We start from the raw sequence: 23,063 nt of genomic DNA on the forward strand, positions 1-23,063 counted from the left end.
AAGAATCAACATCATTAAAATTATCATACTACCCAAAGCAATTTATAGATTGAGTGCAATCCCTATTAAAATGTCAATGGCATTTTTCAGAGAACCAGAGCAAGTAATTGAAAAATTTATATGGAACTATAAAAGAACCTGAATAGCCATGGCAATCTTGAGAAAGAAGAACAAAGTAGTCAATATCATACTATCTGATATCAAACTATACTACAAGGCTATAATAATCAAAACATCATGCTACTTGTGTAAAAACAGACATGTGGATCACTGGAACAAAACAGAGAGCCCAGAAATAAATCCATGCTTATATGGTCTTTCAATCTATGGCAAAGGAGGTAGACTATACGATGGTGTAAACGGTCTCTTCAACAAATGGTGCTGGGGAAACTGAACAGATACATGCAAATAAATGAAACTGAACCACTTTCTTACATTATATAGAAGAATAAACTCAAATGAATTAAAAACTTAAATGTAAGACTCAAAACTATAAAATTTCTAGAAGAAATCATGGGCAGTAAACTCTGATATATAGCTATTAGTAATTTTTTTCTGATGTATCTCCTCAGGCAGGGGAACTAAAAGAAAAATATAAATAAAATGGGACTCCAGCAAAATGAAAAGTTTATGCACAGCAGAGGAAACTATTAACAAAACGAAGACAAATCCTACTGAATGGAAGAAAATATTTGATTATGATGCATCTGACAAGGGGTTAATATCCAAAATTTATAAAGAACCCATAGAACTTAACAATGAAACAAACAATCCAATCAAAAAAATAGGCCAAAGATCTGAATAGGTATTTCTCCAACGAGGAAATAAAGATGGTCAACAGACATATAAAAAGATGCTCAAGGTCACTGTTCATCAGAGAAATGCAATTAAAACCACAATGAGATTTCACCTGACCCCTGTCAGAATGGCTATCATCACTAAATCAAAGAACAAGTGTTGGCCAGGATGCAGAAAAAAGAGAACCCTCATACACCGTTGGTGGGATTACCTATTGATACAGCCCCCATAGAGTTGAGTCTGGAGGTTCCTTGAAAAATTAAAAATATAACTACCTTTTGACCCAGCAATTGTACTTCTGAGAATTTATCCAAAGAAAACCAAAATACTAATTTGTAAACATCTATGAATCCCTATGTTCATAGCAGTGTTATTCACAGTAGTCAAGATACGAAAGGAACTAAAGTGCCCATCGGCAGACAACTGGATAAAGAAGTCATGGTACAGATAAACAATGGAATATTACTTAGCCATAGAAAATGAAGTCCTACCATTCACAACAACATGGATGCGCCTAGAGGGTATTATTCTGAGTGAAACAAGTCAGAGAAAGATAAATACTGTATGATTTCACTTATATACAGAATCTAAGGAACAAAAGAAATGAACAAACTAAATGAAAACACGCTTACAGGTACAGAGAACAAAGTGGTGATTGCCAGAGGGGAGGGGGCTTGAGGACTGGGTTAAAAAGTTGAAGGGATGAAGAAGTACAAATTAGTAGTTACAAAACAGTCACTGAGATGTAGGGTACAGCATATGGAATGCAGTCAATAGTATCATAATGGCTATGTGCATTGCCATAATCGAGGGGATCACTTCATAAATTATATAAATGTCTAACCATTATACTATATACCTAAAATTAATATAAAATGAAAAAAATAAAGACCTAGATACTTAAAAAAGAAGTTTCAAGAATACTATTATTATCCAAAGAATCCATCACTATGAGCACAAAAGATCATTTTGAAAATGCAAGTATTAAAAAGTATGCATCCTATGTACTTTTTATGAGAGAATTTCTCAAGTATTCCAACTAAATGAAAGATAAAGTATGACAAAGATTTCTAGACAGGGAAATAAAGAGTAAAAAGAAACTAATGAACAATATACTCTGTCAGGTTTTCATTAAATTTAATGGAACAATGATAATTTAAGTGTAATCTGAGTGATAATATGACTAACTGAACTAGATAAGTTAACATTGATTGTAAGGGAAAACTATAAATTTGAAACTAAAATTATAAATCATTGGTCTTTAAAGGATTTTATCTTGCCTTGGAAAGAATGAAGAGTTGCTGGGTAAATCACATTGGAAGGGAGAACAATGTCCTTATTTAATTTTGGTGTAAAACTACAGAAATATAGAGTTAAAATTGTTAAAAATTAAGAAAAATAAGCAGAGTGTAACTTCTAAATTACTTACAGTAAGGTGAGGGATGCAGTAGAGTTAAAAAAAAATGAATTGCAAAATGATGGACAAGGGACAGAAGGGAATAAAATAATAAAATTTGATGGAAACAGTTACCATAACAATAGTAATGGTAAAATTTCCCCATCCAAAGATGAAATACTGTCAGAATGAATTAAAATACACAATCCATCTATAATCTGCTTATGAGAAAAGAAACATCAAAAAATAAGGTCATAATGGTGTATAATGTAATTATAGGTAATGCTACACCAGGAAAATAATATGTAAAAAATTAGAATCAAAATAATATCAAATGAAGTATAATTCCAGGTCAAATGGGTCCAAGAGAAGTATTGCAATAATAGAGAGAGAGTCATTTTTTATCCAAAAAAGTTAAGTCATTAATTTTTATGCCCCAAACATTTGGCTGCATTCGACATAGGGTAAAAATTTCTAGAAATAAAAGGAGAATGTAAAAAAAAATTACAGCTGTAATTGGTAGCTTCCATATGCCTCTTCCAGAATTTGTTGGAAGACCAAAAACAAAACAAAAAAACAACACAAAAACAAAAAACAAAAAGCAAGGACGGAAAATTTTTTAAACCAACAAGTTAAATTTAATCCATATTTTCAATAAAATAAAAATTCACATTCTTCTTTTATATTATAGGGACATTAAAAAAAGATCAATTAAGCAATGTTACCCCAAGAAATTTAATAAAAAGATCACATAATCACAAAGAAAACATCTTAAAAATATAAAAATAGAGATTTTACAGGTCACCTTTTCTTATCATGATCTAATAATCCAGAAATGCAGAGAAATGATGGAAATTTTGACTCCTAAGGCTTTTAAAAAGGATGCATCAAATATGTATGCACTTCTTGGAAGAATGTCCCTGATGGACTGTTTCTTTAATAATCATATAGAGAATGAGGCAAAATCTTTAAAAAGAGGGAAGTACCTCTATATTTATATAATATTTATAGTTAAGAAGCATAGAATATAGTATAAAAAGGTAATACTAATTTTTAATATTATTTCAGAAGTGGAATTAGCAGTGGGAAGAAATGGAGAACACTAATGTTTTCTTAATATATTTTTGTATTGATTGAACTGTTAAACTAATATTTAAAATAATTACACAGAGCCCTGAACTAGCATTAAATAGAAGCAAAAAGATAAAGTTTGCAGTGGTAAATACAATCTTTATATAACCTATTTTTGAGTAGTCATGGCTTCTCCCAGTTGGCTTTACTATAACAGCCTGTTTTCACTTCAAAGCTGTAAGGAAGCATATATTATTCATCGACTCTGAACTTTTGGATGCATAGACCAAGACGAAATGCTTAAGAAAGCGGAATGAATATATTTTGAAAGAATTTGACATTATAATCTAAAACAACATGATGGCCTTTATTACATATCTAATTGACTGAAGAGTCCTGGCAGTGACTGGTGGCTGCTTTTGCACATGAAGAAAAGATTTTTTTTAGGTGCTTGAAGATGAGTGAGGAACCTTGACAGTGCATGTAAAATTGTGCTCTTATATAAAAGCACTCAATGTTAGATCTATTTTGAATAATCTTAAGAGTTCAATTTATAAAAATCTAATTAAAATAAAAAGAACTAATGAGAAAATGTTCGAGATAAAAACAGATATTTAGCTAAGGTACGAATGAATCAATAAAATGACAGATTTTTTATTTTATTTTTTTGCAATTTTGAAATGACTAATTCTTCTAATGCATTCTAAATTGTTTCGGTTGAGCTGAAAAGTTTTCCTATTTCTTCTCCTGACAAATGAGGCTATCTTTATTTAAATGCTCCTAATTTAAAGAGACACTAATAACCTCGAGGTATAATAATACTATTTACAAAATTGTATAACCTAATTAAGAATAACATGATTTTGATAATTACCCCAAATATATATTCATGGCTACTTTATATAGCTGTAATAAAAAGTCAGAAATTACAAAACAGAACTTTCAAAACTACTGAAAGATAGATAGTAGACTATTAAAACTGACATCTAGATGAGCGAGTTTAGCAGGCTTTTTTCAAAGGCAAAGTGTATATTTTACAAAGTAAACTTATACATGCAAATATTTATAATTATATAAAAATAAGTTTATATGTATATATAATTATATATACCTACACATAACAGATCCCAAAGGAGTGATAACATTATAGATTACTGTATCTGTTAAATCATTCATTGATTTATATTTTGTCAACCAGACATTCCATTAGTTAAGAATTTACAAACCATTATGGGAAATTATTTGCATAGATATCCTGGAAACTTTCCTAGTTAATTTATCCTGGCAACAAACACCCATGCTTTGCTATCTAGCTAAACAGCTAATAATACCTCTAAGTTATAAATTAATCTAAACATCTTAAATTTATACAGATATAGAGTCTTGGTTTTCATTTTACATCTATGAACCTTTTATCCATGGATAGGCACCACAAAATACAGCTTTCCTCTGTTGTACATGTGTTAAAGTATCCATTTAAATTTTTAAAAATTGCTCAAGTATAGCATATAGTATTGAATTTGATAATAGAATCTTCTTGAACTTTCATTTAGTTCTCTACTAGATATCTGTCTATTACTTATTGAGTACTACATTCAGAAGATTAAATAAATAAAATAGTATAAATTATGAAATTTTTAAACAAAATTAGGTTATATGTTAAAAACTCTGTGATTAAATGAATTCATACTATCAAAAGTAAAAGCAAATACATTTTAAGGTTGCAAAAGTCATTGGCTCATTAAGGAGGGTAGAAGAAATATCAGATAACTTAGCAAATTTGAAAACACTAAAACCCTTTTTTGTCTTGTGAAAATCAAAGATAGGAAAGCTATACACTTGAATTAATTTTATTCATCTGTTCTAAGAATATGTTCCATACAATGAGAGTCTTAAGTAATCATTGAAGAATCAGAATGATTCACAGATGGTGCCAGTGATATAATTATTTTGAACCAGTTGTTCTGGGCATGCTCAGAAGGATATTTCCAACCCCACTGCAGAAGCCATCTGAGCTTCCTTCCAGCTGGTGTTCCATATTTTGAAAGCAAATTTAGATTGAAGAAAATTACACTTTTTATTGTTGTGTGCAAACGGAGGTCAAATTGCTGTGTATAAATTCTTGTACTTTTTTTCTCCTCATTGTATGAGCTATATTTATCCTACATCACATCTTTTGTGTGATTGCTATGGATTCTCACCAATGTTATTTTACGTTTTGTGTTGTCTGGCACATAGAAGGCACTAGATAAATTTTTATTGAATAAAAGAAGTAGCAATTCAATGTATCCAAAATAAAACTTGAATTTCTTTATAGATTCCCAGTAAGTGTATGGAATTTCAATTTCATTTCACCCTTATTGTTATTATTAGGAAGTTTTCATTAAAAACAAATTTAAAAGGGAAGATACAAATATAATAAAACAATGCCACCACCATCACCAAAGAGACATCAACCAATTTGTTGATTTAATAATTAAAACTGTATTCTGTTGTTAAAATCCTTTCTCTTGATTTTATGAGAACTCAGACAAGTTGCTTGACAAATTTTAGTATGTTTAGGTTGTTATAAGGATTAGAGATACTCATTGTAAAAGTCTAATCAGTGGCCTCAGAAAAACCATTATTTTACAACAAAATATCTGATATTCATAATTATTTCCATTAGGCTAAGATAAACTTTATTTAATGTTCTTATTTACAATGAGAAGTAATAAATTGTTCCAAAGTATTTATATCAAATGTAATTATTTTTCAAGTATTATCTTTCCAAGGATGAGAACATTAATTTTAGTGAAACGAGTCACTTTATGCCAAAATGAGTTATATTTTTCTAATTTTACTAATATAATTACTTAATAAAACTGTACATATCATAATGCATCAGACTCAGTTTTATGTTTATATCTATATTTATAAAACACATATCATTAATATATTTACCATGAATATTTCCTGAACATTGTGCTAAATTTCCACTTGATAGAAAAATTTTATATTGCTATAAGAAAAGTAGCCTTATTTTATGATTACTTATATATGACACCAAATTGAATTATTGAATTATGACTGCAGTCCTTTACTGTATCTTTAATTCAGGAGATGAACAACAAACAGAATTATGTACTTATCATAGCCATAACCTAACAATACAATACCCGTGAATTTTAATATAACCAGTGAATCTTGTTTAACATATTTATATTAATATCTTTAATTTATTGTGCTATTTAGAGCCAGTCATTAGATGTAATATTTCTGTGGAAACATATTGTATAAATCATTATAAAATGGTGAATTCATTTAAACTTAAAAGAATACTAAATAGCAATTGACATCTTATTTCATAAATAGAAAAACAAAGTCTTGTGTTAATATAGTTATTTACTATTTTTAGCCAATTCAATTAATGTTCTGAAACCTCTGTTTCCAATTTGAATTATTTTTTTCAATAGTTTATATATTTTTTCTGACTCTAATACAAAAATTTCATACTCTATTATTAATCGGGTTAGCGGCTACTCTAAAATTAACATACTCAATGAATTCTGCATGCTCTTCTGAACATTAAAAGCATCTTTAAATGATTTTATTCATCACTGATTAATCCATTCATTTATTCAACAAATATGTATTATGTACCTACTAGTTGCTAATTGCTGTTTTTGGTTTTGAGGACACAGCAGCAAAAAAAAAAACATGAAAATTCCTGCATATTTGGATCTTTCATCATAGGGAAGGAGATAATCAATAAGAGTGTAAATATTTATAACTTTCCTGGTAGTGCATCTTATGCAGAAAAATAAATGGGGAAGAGACAATGAACGAACGAACATACATACATGCGTGCGTGTGTGCGTGTGTGTGTGTGTGTGTGTGTGTTTCACTGAGAACACTTTCCAGAAAAGAACTGAAGGCAGAAATGATGGGGGCAATGGAGATATGGGTGTTGGGGAAGAGGATTTTAGACATAGGGAACACATAATGCAAAACGGGCATGCCAGCCATGTTCAGGGAAGATTAAAGAGGTCAATGTAGGTGGAACAGAGTGAACAAGAGCTAAAGTATTAAGAGATAAGGCCGGAGAAGTAGTAAGTGCCCAAATTATATATCCTTTGAACTTCATATGAGGATTTTGCATTTCATTTAAAACTAGATAGGCATCCATGGGAACTTTTTGACCAGATTAAGATACGCCTGATTTATATTTTCAAATGATGTTTCTGCTTATTGTGTTGACAACAGGTAAAGGAAAGCAAGGGTAGATTTTTACTGGTAACTTTGAAAGGGCAGTGTCACCACTGTAGATCAGGGGAGGACAGTGGTTTTATTATGAAAATGTAGTGGTTATGAGTGCATACCTGGTATTAAAGTCAGAGGATTGGATAAAAACTGCAAGTTAGGGAGTATAGATAGAAAATGGAAAATGTCCGAGGATTAAGTACTGAGGAATTTCCAGAGGAGGAGATACCAGTAGTAGAGGCTGCGAAGGAACATCCAGAAAGGTAGGAGGTAAGTGAGGTGAGGAACTCCAAGCAACCTTCTTCTCTACTCTGCCACTGATGTCCAGTATTTCAGTTTTGCTGTTTTTGAATACATGAAATAGGTAATTTCATGTATATAACAAATATTTCTTCATGCTTTTTCACTTTTTTAAGCATTTTCTTTGCTCATCATTCTTCTTTGGATCTTAAATCTTCCATCTGGGGTTATTCTCTTTTTCTGCTTAGAAACCATCCCTGAGGTGTATACATGCCATGGAGTATTATGAAGGCTTTTAATTAAAAATGTCTGCAGAACTTATTTTTACTAACATAGAAAAGACATATAATACCTGATAACTGAATAAACACCAATAGTGGCTAATTCTAAAACAAAACAAAACACGAAACAACCCTGAGGGCTCTGGTAAGAATCCCCTACTAGTAAACTCTATTTTTGTTTGTCCTAAGAGATCTCTATTTCAATGTTATTCCTAAAAGAGAGCTTCTGTATCATTCCAGGTTCATAGGTGGTACTTCTGTCATCATTTTTGAATCATTATTCTACCACCTTCTAGCTGTTATCACTGCTTTAAAAGCAGCTGTCATTATATTTATCATTACTTTCTAGGTAATCTGTCACTTCAGCTGCATTTAAATTTTTTCTCTTTGTATTTGGAATGCTTTATATTTGACCATCTCATTCCCTATCTTTCTTACCCTTTCTTTCACACTTTTTAAATTCTAGTCACTATTCATTTTAGGTAATTTATTTTATCTATCTTCCAATTTTCTAATTCTCATTTCTGTTATATCTAATTTGACTCTTCACTTGTCCACTGAATTATTTTCAGTTATTACATTTTTCAATTTCTAGAAGTTCTATGAGATTCCTTTCAAATTTTCTTGATCATTAATTTTAATTCTCTTGTCCCTAATTGTTTTTTTAATGCAAACTTTTAAAAAAATATTAAACATATTTATTTTACATTTTGTAACAGATTCATTATTGTCTGCCTTGGGGGGTTGGATCCCGCTGCCATATTTCTCATGAATTGCTATTTCAATGTTCTTAGAACTTTATTTCAATGCTACACTCATGTTCTTAAAACTTTAAAGTCTAGATTTAAGCAGTGTTAATCTAGAACACATTTGTATTTGCTTTCTTTTTAGGTATGTAGGGTATTACCAATTCATAAAAGCTTACATTTTTGGCTTTTGGTTTGTCAGCACACCTAGCAGTGTGAACTCTGGACACCAAAGCATGCACATTTTGTCCTTCAAATAAGTGACCATAAAAAAAATTATTCTGAACTTCTTCAGGCATTTTTGGTGTTTCATTATCTTTCTTAATTCTATAAAAAAGGAATTATTTACTTCATCCTGAGGCTCAATATTTAGTCAGTGTTCTGGTTAAGAAGAGAAGCAAGATATAACTAAGGCTTTCTTACTCAGTTTAAAAGTTATTACAGAGTATCAAAGGTTTTCTAGTATGGGTGAGATCCACTTTATAAATAGTGGCCTAATCTTGATTGTGCATTGGTAATACAAAAGAATTTTGGAGATATTTTATTGACTTATCATCAGAACTTTCAATTAAATAAGCCATTCTTGTTGACATGTCTTGTTTCCTTTATAAGGTGTTTATATATTCTCTATGTTTTGTAGATTTATTTTAACTCATTCTGGTTGGGATATCAAAGTATTTATTCAATGTGTAGGCTCATATCTTCTTTAAGTTCTGGGAAATTTTAGCCATTATTCTTTAAATATTATCTTACGTATTCTGTCCTCTGCTTTTTAAATTATATTAGACATAAAGTTTCTTATTCTGTTCTCTCAGTCTTTCATATTTTCCATATTTTTATGTGGTATATTTTGATAATTTCACCAGAATGATCTTCTAATTTTCTATTTTATATTTATTTTCTATTGCTTTTTTATTACAATGACTGGCTTTGGTATCTAAAAGTTTTATTTGATGTGTTCTCATCATAAATACCTATGCATTTTCATAGTGTTTATATAAATTAATATTTATTTTATTCCTTTATCTTCATAATTATTTGCAACATATTTACTTTAGAATATCCAATATTTTTTCATTATTTTAAGCTCATGAGGTACTAATTCTCTTGATCATTATGTTAGATGACTCTAAGTCCCAATATATTATTTCTTCATTGGGTTGTAATATTTTGTTGTGAACTAATCTTCAGTATTTGTGTGTCTGTGGGACTCTCCTGAAAGATTAATTTACTGCATTTTCCTATGGGAGGACTCTTAGGATTTCACCAATCTGGGTCCAATTTCATGTTAATCTCAGTTCAAGAATCTTGAGCCTTATGATTAGTGTAAAAATTCAGATCCCACGCACTTAGTTTTAATTTTCATTTAAGATATTTTTTTCTCCAGCTAGAATGCTTGGCAGATGAATTGAACTTGTCAGTAGGATTTACCTACTTGCCTCCTACATGCCAAGAGAAGAACTTGAAGGTTTTGTTTGAGGGGTTTAATTTACATCTCTACACTGTATGTTCTGTAAGGTCACATATTTTCTACTAAAAAGTCTTTAAAAGTTTCTCCTAATCATTAGACCTTCAGTGCAGGTTCAGTATCTGCATTGATGTGCTCATTTATGGCACCTAGGGAGAAGAAAGGTTCCATGATATATTTTGAGCTCAGCTATGTGTTTAAAACTTGTTTTTAAAAAATTACAATTTATTCAGAATTTCTATTCATTTGAAATGAAGGATAAGAGAATAAGTCAGTCCATCAACTTCCTATAAATTTATTCTAGCTGAACATACCATGTTTACTAAGCAACCATTAAATTAATTCTATTACAAAACTAGAGACTAGAAAAATTGCTATAGAAATGGCAATAAAATATTATGATCACAAACAATCTAGAAAAACATAAAATATTGATTTGTCTAATTTCTTTCGTAACTCTTGTGACATGTTAATTACAAAATTGAAGCTGGGAAGAAGAAAATTCTATAAGCAGCTATCTCCTTGGTTCATTTCCCTTAGCAACCATTATTACTCTTTTATATTCACAACTCTGTTTACTAAAAAACATTCTGTCTCTAAATAAGAAAATTATTTACGTGCCCAAATTCTCCAAGGATCTTGCATTGGCAGCTGACAATCTTTGTTGTTATTTCAAGGCAAAGAAAAAAATTCTGTGCGGCAATTATGCAAAGAATATGTTTCTCCCTCATTTTAGTCTCAAAATTAATTGGTTACCATTATATGATAGGAGATAATACACACCAAGAATGAATAACTGGCTATAAAATCTAGGTTCAGTCATTATTTTACACAGGTGATGGCAGTCAGCTCTGTGATTACTTTTCTTGTACAACTCTGATTCATTTAACAAAATCCAAAATAACAAAAGTATAATGGTACAGTGGTGTTTTTCCCAATTATTTTTTTCTGAAGAATAATAGTTCTTCACAACCACTCAAATAGGAAACCTATTGTGAAAATGAAGTTTCTCTCTTTGTACAGCATCGTCCAGATGTGAAAGTTTATAGGATATATTCCCCTCATAGATATTCATAATCACACTTGCATATCAAAAGCCCTGAGAAGTTCTAGAGTAAATAAACGTAATCCAATTAAGTTTCTGAAACTTAGTTGGACACTCGATACTCCATACAGTATTTGGGGAAGCACTGAGTTCAAGTTTGATGTCATCCATTTCTAACATGCACCATTGGACGAATATCATTAATTTAATTTAAATTAATTTTTCTTACTATAAAATGGCCATGAAATAAATACTTCCTTGAGGGGTTTATTAGTGGGATCAAACTAAATGTATGTGAATACTCTTTGTAGATGTAAAGTTCTATTAAAATTCAAACAATTTTTAAAAGTGAGTGGCAGTATGTTCACACTATAAAAATATTTTCATTTTACAGAATAATTCACTTAAGGACTAATTTATGTAATATATTTCTTGGGACATTTAAAGTGAATCTACTAACAAAATACATTTTGTATCAACTATTCAAGAACTTGCATATTTTAAAATATGTACTTTTAATATTGTTAAAATACCTTTTAATTTACTCTGATGTAGTAAAAGGTATCCTTTGCAGTACATTATTGAACACCCTTTACTATCTCGATATTAAGTTTCAAAAACTTTGTCTTTTCTCAATATATACACTTCCAAAACTAACTAATAAAACCTGATGTTCTGAACAGTCATATTAAACTCCCAATCAGTATGTGCAATTATAAGGAGTATAAAATTATTTTTAAAACAGAAAAAAAAACCCTATTAAGTATTAACGGTGCAGATTATACAGCAAAGTTCTACTAAATGTTTATTGTTCTTAATTGGCAGGATGACTAAGTTATGTTACAACACCTATGTAAAAATCTAGGCAGAAAATATTCCTTGAAGAAACAATATGTACAAAGGTCCTGAGATGAAAATGATGTTGTGTATTTAAGTACAGAGGAGTACCTTTTATGCCTCTTTGATGGGCAAAAGGCAAAAAAGGGAGATGAAATTGGAGTAGTAGGAGTGATAAGCAGGGACCGGGTCACATAGAAGCTCAGAGGATTTCATGAAAAAGGTATGGAGCACCAAGGACTTGATAGAATTTCAGTTATGCTTTAGGAGCTCTAGGGCTCTCCCCAGGGAGAATATAGTGTAGGTGAGAAAGAATTGAAAGCCAGAATTAGAGTCTATTGAAGTAACTCAGGTGAGAGACGATCATGGTGTATACCAAGGTTGATACAATGCAGATACTGAGGAGTGGTCCACTTAAAGATGTATTTTTCAGGCAGAGTCACAGGGTTTGAAATGAATGACATGGATAATACAAAAGAGTAATCATGGGTGATGTTGACATTTTTGACCTAAGTGAAAGAGCAATTTACTAACACTCAGAGAGCTTGGTAGGAACCAATATTAGGAAGGGGAGGAAATCCATTATTCTTGACTTGGCTATGTTATGTTTGAGATACTTGTTAGGCATCCAAAATAAAAAGCTGAATAAGAAGTAAATGTTGAATACCAGCATTATTTACTTGGTAATTGAAACTATGGCATATCCAGAGCAAGTGGAGTTGTTGTAATTAGAGAAGGGACATTTCATTTCCTCTTCCACTAAGATGTTTATATTTTTTGGCTCCCTTTCCTGGGACAGATCATATATGTATGCCTATTCCAAAGGTTTACTACATATTTCGCTTCCTGGAAATGTGATAATCAGCACTAATTCACACCGAACACATTAGGTACAAACCTTGTATTTCTTGCTAACTTCTAGAGAAAAGCCTCTCCTTTATGTGGGATCAAATCTCTTCTACATTCTCACAGCACTCTATGCTTGCCTTTGCAGCACTTGCCACAATTTCAATAGTCAATTACAAGATTTGAAAACAAATTTTTTTCTTTTTTATAAATAGAAAAAAGTTATATAGCTTTACATAGCTTGCTCCTTTCTGGCTTCATTTTCTTTTCTGCACTAGTATATTATTTAGTAATTCTTTCAGCAAAAATCTGAATGTAATTAATTTTCTTTGTTTTTGTTTATCTGAAAATAATTGTATGTCTGAAAATACTTTGTCTTAATTCTCAAATGACAGTTTATGGGGTATTCGAAAATTTGGCTGGCACACTGAAGGTATTATTCCACTCCCTTCTAATGTCTATTGTTGATGAAAAGTCTGCCATCAATTTTATCATCCTGTTAGTGTTCTGTCTTTGCTAGTACTTAGTAGCTTTTATGATAGCTGCCTGATCACTGAGTTTCATTCAGATCTAGGTATGTGTAAACTAGTTTTTATTTATTCCAGATTGATAGAGTTTTAGTCAATTGGAGGGCTCATATAAGTTAAAATTTTTTCAATTTTGTTAAATGTTGGTTACTTATGTAAAATATTGTCTCTTTCTCAGGCACTCTGCTTTCAATCAATTTGATATATCTTTGAACTATTTATTCTATTCTCTATATTTTCCCATTTCTTTAGCAAATCAAAATTTTCCTCAGCATCCTTCAATTATTTTTTTCTATAATGAACCCACTATTTAAAAAGTTGTTTGAGTTATTAATTTCTAGAATTTTATTTTTCAAATCTTCCTATTCATTATTTAAAATGGCCTGCTTTTATTATAAGAATTCCATTCCATCCTTTAAAATTTTTTTTAAACATTAAAAAAACAATGTTCTTTTCTGACTGTCTTCTTATCTTGAAATTCTTCAAGGGTACATTCTCCTTTTATTTTTTGTCCTATGTTAATATCACTCATGAAAAGAATATTTTTCATATCTATTGTAATTTGAGTCTGTGAGTTTATTTTGCTTAGGAGTTCCACACAAACCCTGGGTTGTGGTAGGACCTTAATTGTGCAATCTTTTGGTTACATTTACTTGAGCTCTCAGGGGTTAACTGTCAAATGCTAGAATTAAGCTTAATAAAAATTATGTATAATTTTCTATTAAGGAATTTTCAAAACCTTTAATTTTTTTTCTATTTCTTTAGTTTCCTATAGAAGATAAGAATTTAGATAGAGCTCTATAGACAAATTTATGGAAAATTATCCCTTCAGTGGTAGAATCACCAGCTTTACAAGAAATTTCCTGCAAATATTTTTGACTAGACAAATTATCTGTCCAAAGATTATGAAATCTAACTTGTAATTTACACTGAACAAAATATATCTATGTGTTGTTAATAACATGCTAAGCCTATGGTACATACTGAGCCTAATTATCTTATTGGCTTATAAAGATATATATTTTTAAATAATGTGTCTCTTTTCCTATATTCACTTATACATAGGAAGAAAAAAAATTGATTCACTGAGCCCCTATAATACAGCAGGTGTTTTACAAATATTACCATATTTCATTACCAAAACACAACCTTATCCTCATTGTAGTCATGAGGGAAATCAAGCTGAAAACGATTTCCCTATGATCAAACAGCCAGAAGATGGCCACTAGAGTTCATACTCAGCACTGTACATGCCAGGACGTGGTCTCTTTACTAGACCATACTGCTGCTAGAAAACATCCTGCAGAAAAATTACTTGTGTCAGTTTACTTGGTCTTCAGTGAGCAGCCAGGTTTCTAAAGCCAACGAGAACTATATTAGAAATGTCTTGTATTTCCAGTTAGGACAGAGGGGTCAACATTCTGAATACTGGGAAATTTTTTTTACCTGTTTTCTCTCAGTCTGTTTTCCCTTCTTTATGGTCTCTGAGTTTGTTCTGAGAACCATCATTTTCAGATACTTTCTACTCTGCTTGGCTCTGCTCTCCTTTCTGGCCCAGGGTGTCTCACGGCTCCCTCAGACTAAGTGCCAGACCTTTTCTGAGATTTACTATTGCCATATATAGCTCTGACATGAATTTAAGCCCAAAGTATACTAATTTTTACTACTTAGCCCATTTCTGAGTCTTTATCTCTGAAATAAGAAAAAATAAGTCCACTTTTTAAATTCAGCCCTCAGATGTTAAACACTTTACAGTACTGCCTACAATCTTGAATTGCCACTGCTAGGATATGAAAGACTAACTGAAAATCAAGAAGTCCGAATAAAGTCTAAAGTTTATATCTAAAGAGAACAGAAAGGGATATTTGAGAGAAAGAAAGATGAGAGAAATAGAGAAGGGAAATGCAGAGGAAGGTAAAAAATTTTGAAGCTATGACTACCTGTGCTACATCATGGCCATTGTAAAATTATTTCAAATGTAACTTTTGATTAACCTGTTTGCTTGTAGGTATCTCAAATGGCCTCAATGCAAAATAATTAGGCAAGACGACTCTAACCAGTGGACATGTGAAAGCTGTTTTTAAAATATATGTTAGTAATTGGTGGGATATAAAGATAGATCTTGGATCTATCTATCATATCTATCAATTATTCATCTATCATTTTTAGGGCTAATTAAAATCCAAAGTCAAATGTAATTGTAACATTAAATTAATTATTCTTCATGCATATGGTTATTGCTTCTGTTATCATGGAAAATGAAGAGTTAATATAAAAATATTTTCCCCACCCTGGCACCTTCAGAATTTTGAATCTTTCAGTTATAAAAGAAAGAAGAAATGGTTTGTGGGAAAAATATTAAGAGTAAAAAATTAGTATTTTACTATGTTATTTAAACATTTTTATACTAGTTTACATATCTTAATTTCACCAATCATTATTTTATTATGTTTTACAAATATTGTTGAGACCCCCGTTATGTGTAGTTACATAATGGTATTTTAAGTGGGTGTTTTATGGAGATTTTTGATCTGGTGTCTATTTAACTATAAAGCGTTAATAACCTACCTTGACCAAGTTGTAAAGAATTATAATTCTGCATATAGTGTGTTGAGATTTGGGGAAAATTAGAATGGAAAAATTAGTTACTAGTTAGATAATTCAAAGAAAAGGACTTCTCCCTGAATGACCTATGAAATCAAAGAAAACATATTTTACTCGAATTTTCTTTATGGTTGCCTTAAACTTTCAACTCATTTTGTATCTACAGACACAGACTTTCTGTTATTGTAAGGTTGAGTGACTTATGATATATTATGTTCATAACATCTAAAATGAATGATAGACTGAAACATGCAATCAGCTAGAATCAAACTTCAAAAGTAATATAGTTTAAATATATCTTATATTCTAATTTCTCAGAATATTCAGTTGTTATTAAATTTTAGAGTATTGGATTTCATAAAAAACAGTGTATTCATGGAATTTTATAACATGTAAAAGAAGTTACAATAATATATTTTCCTTTAGTTATTAAGAGTATTAACAAAATTATATGCTTATAAAAGTTATGTTAACTGTCCTAGAAATTTGTTTAAAACATATTTCGTGTTAAATGAGATCAACAATATCACACAAGAAATTCCCCAAAATGTCTCATCTAAGGATTGAAACAAATGAAAATTTCATTTACATAGGTCAGAAATGGTTGGCTACCTGTTGGTTTCATGTGATTCAACCTAACATAATTATAAAGCCTTACTTTCCAGACTCTGACATGCTGATTCTGTGAGGAGCACTATCTTTGCATAATTACAGAGTGGTGACCATTCCTCTTCACTTTACAATTTCTCAGAATAGAAACAAAATATGTATCCCTTAGAAAATTCCTATGATTTATATCCTGTTACAGAGCTAATAAGACCAAGCTTATGATTATTAATCATTTTTTTAAAGAATCACAAAATTTCCAGCCAGTTGTTAAAGAAGAGTAGCCGTTCCTTTTTCTTCAGGTGTGTGATATTTCGGTAGTCACAATAATTGGTACTTTTTTTTCAATCTGCTATCAATTATCAACCATCTTACTAGGCATCCAGTTCTTCTAATAAAGCTTTTAAACCCATTTAGTAGCTAAGTCAGGTATGAGGACTAAAAATTGTTCTTTAAATCAATGATATAAGGGCTTATACTAGTTGATATAAGAAGATGATTCACAAAAGATTTATTATTTACCAATATACATTTAAAAAGTAAAAGTAGCATGAGATGATCTCAGAAAAGTGATACATATTTTTGGATTAGACATTGAAATAAAGTAAATGTATGATAAATTGACAAATTCACATTGCCAATGTTATGAAGAAATGATGTGGCAAAAAATTAAGATGTACTTTTCATTTTTGGCAAGGGGGCTGCTTTCTATGACCTGTCAATTTATTATAGATTTAATCTGAAAAATGAACTGCTAGTGTTACAGAAGCCCAAAGTGAGGGGAAACTACTCACTTTCAGAATGCATATTAGAAGTTTGAAACTGCACCCAGATTTTGTTTTCTTTTTGTTAGTAGGCCTCTGTTATTAGAGTAGTAGTTGCAAACACATACGTGGGTTTGCCCGTAAGAACTCACAATTTGTGCAAAGTTGAGTCTTCGAAACTGAGCAAATTTGCTCTCAATTTCCCGCCAGCGATTGCTGAGCTGGATCTGAGTTGGCTCCACTGCCATTGCGGCCCCATCCTCAGACAAGCCCTCAGCTTGCCTACGCACTGCATTCAGCTCCTCTTTCTTCTTCTGCAATTCACGATCAATTTCCTATTGAGCAAAACCAATACAGGGCCCAGGGCAGTTAGCTAACCACATCAACCAACCAGCAAGCAGCACATACTTCTCTCAGAAATTTCATAGGCTGTTGTCATTTTATTTTAATTTTTCAAAATTTACAAATATGGAAGCCATCACTGTCATCTTCACCCAAGAATCCAAATATTATTTCAGTTATCCTCTGAATGTTCAGTTTTGGATATTCTAATTAAGAAAATATTTAAATTGATCTAATGTTTTTTCTTTTTTCTCAATTCTTCTGGTGTTTAGGAGGTTGACCCAAATTGGAGTGATTACTTATTATTTATTAGGGACCATCCATATAGAATATAATTTAGAGGGTAAATAAGTTATTTATTTTTTTAAAAAAAGCCTTGAGGAACTCAACAGACAATGAAGCAAAATAAAAAGTATAAAACGAAAACAAAAAAAAAGATCTTCAGACAATATGCAAATAAATCTATAGAGATTTGACACTGATGTGTGAAGATGCTCTGATGAAATGAATGTGCTAACATGAGAGAGAAGCCGTCCATATACCGATAAGTCATTTGTTCATCTGGAACAAAGATACACAGAGTCAATTACAGTTTTGCCAGAAAACACATGACATTTCTTAATTCATTTTACATTGTCTAAAAATAAAACAGTTTATTCATTCAACATTATGTCAATTGAAAAACAAAATACAGTTACTAAAACAAAACACAAGAAAATACATCATAGAGAATGCTAATAGAGGAAACAACCACATCAATATTTTAAATATGATCCACACAGGTTAAGTTAAATAAATTAAATAGTAGCACAAAAATCTAGTATTGACATTCTAAAACAACATTACCTTTAATTTTCTTTCATCTCTGGGTTCAGGTAGGCTGGCTAATTTTTTTTCAATGTCATCCAAGCATTTCAGGAGATCATCAGCCTGCCTCTTGTATTGATACCACTGATGAGAAATTTCTAGAGCCTTTTTTCTTCTTTGAGACCTCAAATCCTGTTCATGGTGTAGATATTATTAAAATATCAATATATATGTATAGCACACTTTCGGTTGTAGTTATTTAAAAATAATTTGAGTCCTTCATCTTGTACAACTTTGGTTAAGTTTATATTTAAATGCTAAATATACAAATAGATGATCAAATTATGTATTTATGTGGCAGGACCCACGTATATAAAGCTAAGAAAACTGAAAAACCCACTTAAAGTATTTATTTTCTCTTGGCATGTTCAAACTTGCTCAGAAATTCTGTTATATTTAATTGACCTAATGAATTGACTAATTATCATGTAGCCTATTTGAAATAGCTTAATATATTAATATAATTGAGCTCATTAAATACTTGTATGAACTTAATGAATTTTTATTTGACTTTTAAAGGAGGTAAAAAAATTCTAAAATTTATATCTTAAGCCTTGAGTTCATAAAAAATATATATTAGGTTTGTATAGCCAAGTAACTACATTCATGGTTTTAGAAATCCATGTAAAAAGTTTCATGGAACATTAATAGTTTATGATTAGAAATATAAAGTCGTATTATTTATATAAATTGCTTCAAGCTATATATGTAGAAGTGTGAAAATTGTATTTCTGTGAGTATACATAAAAATGACAATTTCAATGTTATAAAAATGGTTTTTGTCTTCTTACTATATCAAATTATGTTCCAAATGCAAAATAATGCACTGTTTTTGAAAGAGAAGTATATGGTTTCCAATCAACCTGATGAGGTAAATAAGGGTGACTGATTTAATAAATCAGCAAATGGAGAAGGGGGGAAATCACCTTGCTCCTTACAAGCATATCCAATGTCTTCTCTGATCAACAGAATTTGTTGAAATGCCATTTTATGCTAACACAAAGAAACATAAGAGCTCAGAATACAGCTTTCATTTTCTCAGAACAGTACCAACTAGAGTTTCATCTACAGATTTAAGTGGAGCAAAAGAAAAATAATGAATATCAAAGACCTCCTGAAATATTCCCTGCATTAGAAACTTTTGTCCTTCTTTGGACTAGAGTTGGAGCCACTGGGCAGGTTAACATAATTACTGAATTTGGTGGTGTAGATTGGTTTGGCAAGTGGAGTAGATTTTCATTAATCGCTTTTAGCATATATTTGCAATAATAATTTCATTCTTCATTTTGTGGAGAATCGGAAATGTAAAATTTACTGCAAATCACATTTTTGGTTGAATTTATAAACCTCCTTTGGAAGTAATAAATGCCTGGGATGAACCAGATAGAATGCTGCTTTTTTCAAAGGTACTAAGGTAGAGATGAGTGAGAGTTGAGCAGTGCCTTATGCATCACACAACTCGCATCTTTGCCAAGAGAAAGGGCTTGTGGTCATAAAATCTGAAACTCTTTTCATTTCTTAAGCACAAGGTTATGTGTACTGGGTAAAGATATTTAGAGACACTATATAAATTTCTTTACAGGTATGCCAGATAACCATTAAACACTGCTTGCTATTCAGTAGGACACACACCACTAGTATAGATGCTTCCAAAAGCTTGGTCACAGCTGGAAGCGTGTGAATTACACTGTTTTCTGATTTTCTGAGCACATTTTGGCTTTCTCTTGCATTCCCTCGAGGAACAGACCTTTTATATTAACTGTATTTATCAGCAGTTACCTTCAGAGCACCTGCTGGCCAATTAGACTTTTCGTGTGGTTTCTTTGCAGGCACAATATTGTGTAATTACATTCTCAGCAGTGTTTATTTGGTTGTCTGGCTATATGGGAAAAGGTTTTATACTCTTATTTGCATATAGAAAGCAGACTCCATTCACCTATTAGGTAAATCCACCTACATAGCTACACAGCTCTAAGAGACTGATTTACAATGAAAAGCTCAGCCATTAACAATATCAGAAAATCAGCCATGCATGCAAATAGTGAATATTGCAAAGCACATAAAAATAGGTTTCTCCACAAACTCTTCACATGTCCATTCTTAGCTCAAGAACTTCCTAGATATTACTATAGAAAAATCAATACTCTATCTGGCCTTCCTTCACAAATGCAGATGAATCGCATCGGTACTTGAAGCAATACACTATCACTGGTTAATGAGAGTACCAGTTCCTCTTCAAGGATATTAAAATTATTTTTGAGGATTCCTATCTAAATGAAATTAGACTGTTGTAGTTGCTTAGTTAGTTGCAAAGAGCGACTCTCTTAAAGGCAAAATGAAATTAATTGAAAAAATCAAGTCGAATCCCAGGCCTTATTAAACAAATATTAGATTACCAAAAAATTGGATCTCCTCTAAATTAAATCACCAAAATACAGAAAGAAGAAAGTCTAAAAAATATACATTGGTTATTTTAGCAGTTAAGCAGGTTTTCAAGAAAAATGTAAAAATAACTTATAAGAAACTATATTAGAAATTAAATGTATAAATATTATAAACAATGAACTATAATATCTTTTGATTACTATTCAGAAAAATTTGTGTAAGCAATTAAAAAATTTTAAGCAACACATCTTTCAAAAACAAAGACATCACTCAAAAAAGTTAAATAAAGCCCACATATTGAACAGAAAAAAATGTATTTCTGATGACTAAAATTCTTAAGCAGATTTTATTTATGCACAATATATTTTACACTACATAGGAAAATAAATCACAGGCAAGGTATATTATAGCTCTAATACCTTGAGAGCATTATGTTTTGTCTGTAACAGCTGCTGTTTTATCTTTATTTCCTCTCGCTTTCTCTCATCTGTGATTCTTTGTTGTAAGTTGTCTCCTCTTTGCAACAATTCTTTTACAGTACCCTCATTGTCTTCACTCTGATTAAAAACAACAAGTACAGTCTTCATTTTCGTTTTTAAAAAAGCTGTACATCGTTAACAGAGATAATAAAACATGTTATTTAAACGCACACAAAAAATCCAATTTAAAACTTTCTGGAGATGTTATTACAAGGTACTGTGCTTGTTAATTTTTCTTTTATATGTTGTATGTTAACTTTTAAAAGAAGTGAGTTTCCCCCTGTCTAGTTGAAAAGGACACACTTGATAAGGAGCATATATAGGAAGATGGAGGAGTAGGGTACTTCATCATTTCACTGAAGACCTGATTGTGGTGAAAGCATTCTTTTGGCTTTGATTTTCAGTATATTTCCAGAAATTAAAAAAACTTTGGAGAAGTATATTAAACTTGTCATTTATAATGTTATAGAAATATGGATGTGGATGTGTGAGTGTGAGATGGTGACTTACTCACTCCTAAGTGAAAATATTTTGTTTCATATGTACACTAATTTCTATCTAAGAATGTCTGCTTTAAATAACCTAAATGCCCAAATTTAGGACAAATATTAGGACCTTAGTAAAAAAAAAAGAAGTATTAAATTGCTGTCAAGTTTCACAAATAATTTTTAAAAACCTGTCATATATGCAAGTTATTTTTAAATACAGTCAAATAATCATTAAAACATGGATTAGAAAAATGGCTTTAAATGTTTTAAATATTCATTTTTATTTTTTTATACTCTAAAATATATTTTTTATGTACTTTGAATTAAAATTATTTAAATAAGAGTTGGTCTAATATACCAGCGTATGTGACCATGTGATTTTTCATGTCTAGTTTCTTATCTTTATTTCAACTCATTATATAAAAACTTTCTATCAAGGAGATTTTACCTTGCATCATTACCCAAGGTACTCTGATGAGCTAAGAATAATAAATATAAGACAAATTCTAAAAATTTATGTGTATAACTATTCATGATACTAGATGTTACATATTTAAACCTATAATGCCTATTTAAACTTCCACACAAAACTGAGGGACTGTTCTTTTCTTTTAGAATAAATAGGATTTTAATCTGAGATTTGTCAGTTACTAGACTAATGAAATAATATAGTATATTTATAGTATGTGAAAAACTTAATTTAATATATGTCTTTTAAAAGTCTACAACATTTCCTAGGGCTGAGAACAAAAAAATAAATAAACAAAAATATGCCATTTCACTTCTTTCTCTGTACCAGGTGTGAGCTATTGGGCAGAAGTCACAATCAGCCCAGGAGGTAAGGAGCACTTTTACACCTCAGTGCCCTATGGTTTCTTCTTTTACATAAGTAGAGGGCGTAGTAACTTAGCATCTTGGAAAACCTCTTATTTTTCTTTCCAGAAGCTGAGTTGGCAAGGCCACCAAACCCTATACACGGAAAGTATTGATTCAGGTAGCTCCAAGAAGTCAGAATTGATACTAGTGGGAAC

At 30.8% G+C, this 23,063-nt stretch overlaps 1 protein-coding gene across 8 annotated transcripts in view; it reads right to left on the reverse strand.

The window, feature by feature from the left end:
* The window catches only part of DMD (dystrophin), a 2,254,165-nt gene that overhangs the window by 1,114,997 nt on the left and 1,116,105 nt on the right, over window positions 1-23,063 (reverse strand). For 7 of the 8 annotated variants that reach the window (XM_036227209.1, XM_036227208.1, XM_036227211.1 and 4 more), the window contains 3 exons: window positions 21,485-21,622; window positions 18,660-18,812; window positions 17,624-17,806 (listed from right to left, as the gene is read on the reverse strand). In XM_036227209.1, coding sequence (XP_036083102.1) covers window positions 17,624-17,806; window positions 18,660-18,812; window positions 21,485-21,622 — 474 coding nt within the window. The remainder of the gene's footprint in view (window positions 1-17,623; window positions 17,807-18,659; window positions 18,813-21,484; window positions 21,623-23,063) is intronic. The other variant, XM_036227214.1, reaches the window with a different exon arrangement.

The sequence above is a fragment of the Rousettus aegyptiacus genome, unplaced genomic scaffold, assembly GCF_014176215.1.
Source record: "Rousettus aegyptiacus isolate mRouAeg1 unplaced genomic scaffold, mRouAeg1.p scaffold_m13_p_9, whole genome shotgun sequence".
Taxonomy (NCBI): Eukaryota; Metazoa; Chordata; class Mammalia; order Chiroptera; family Pteropodidae; genus Rousettus; species Rousettus aegyptiacus.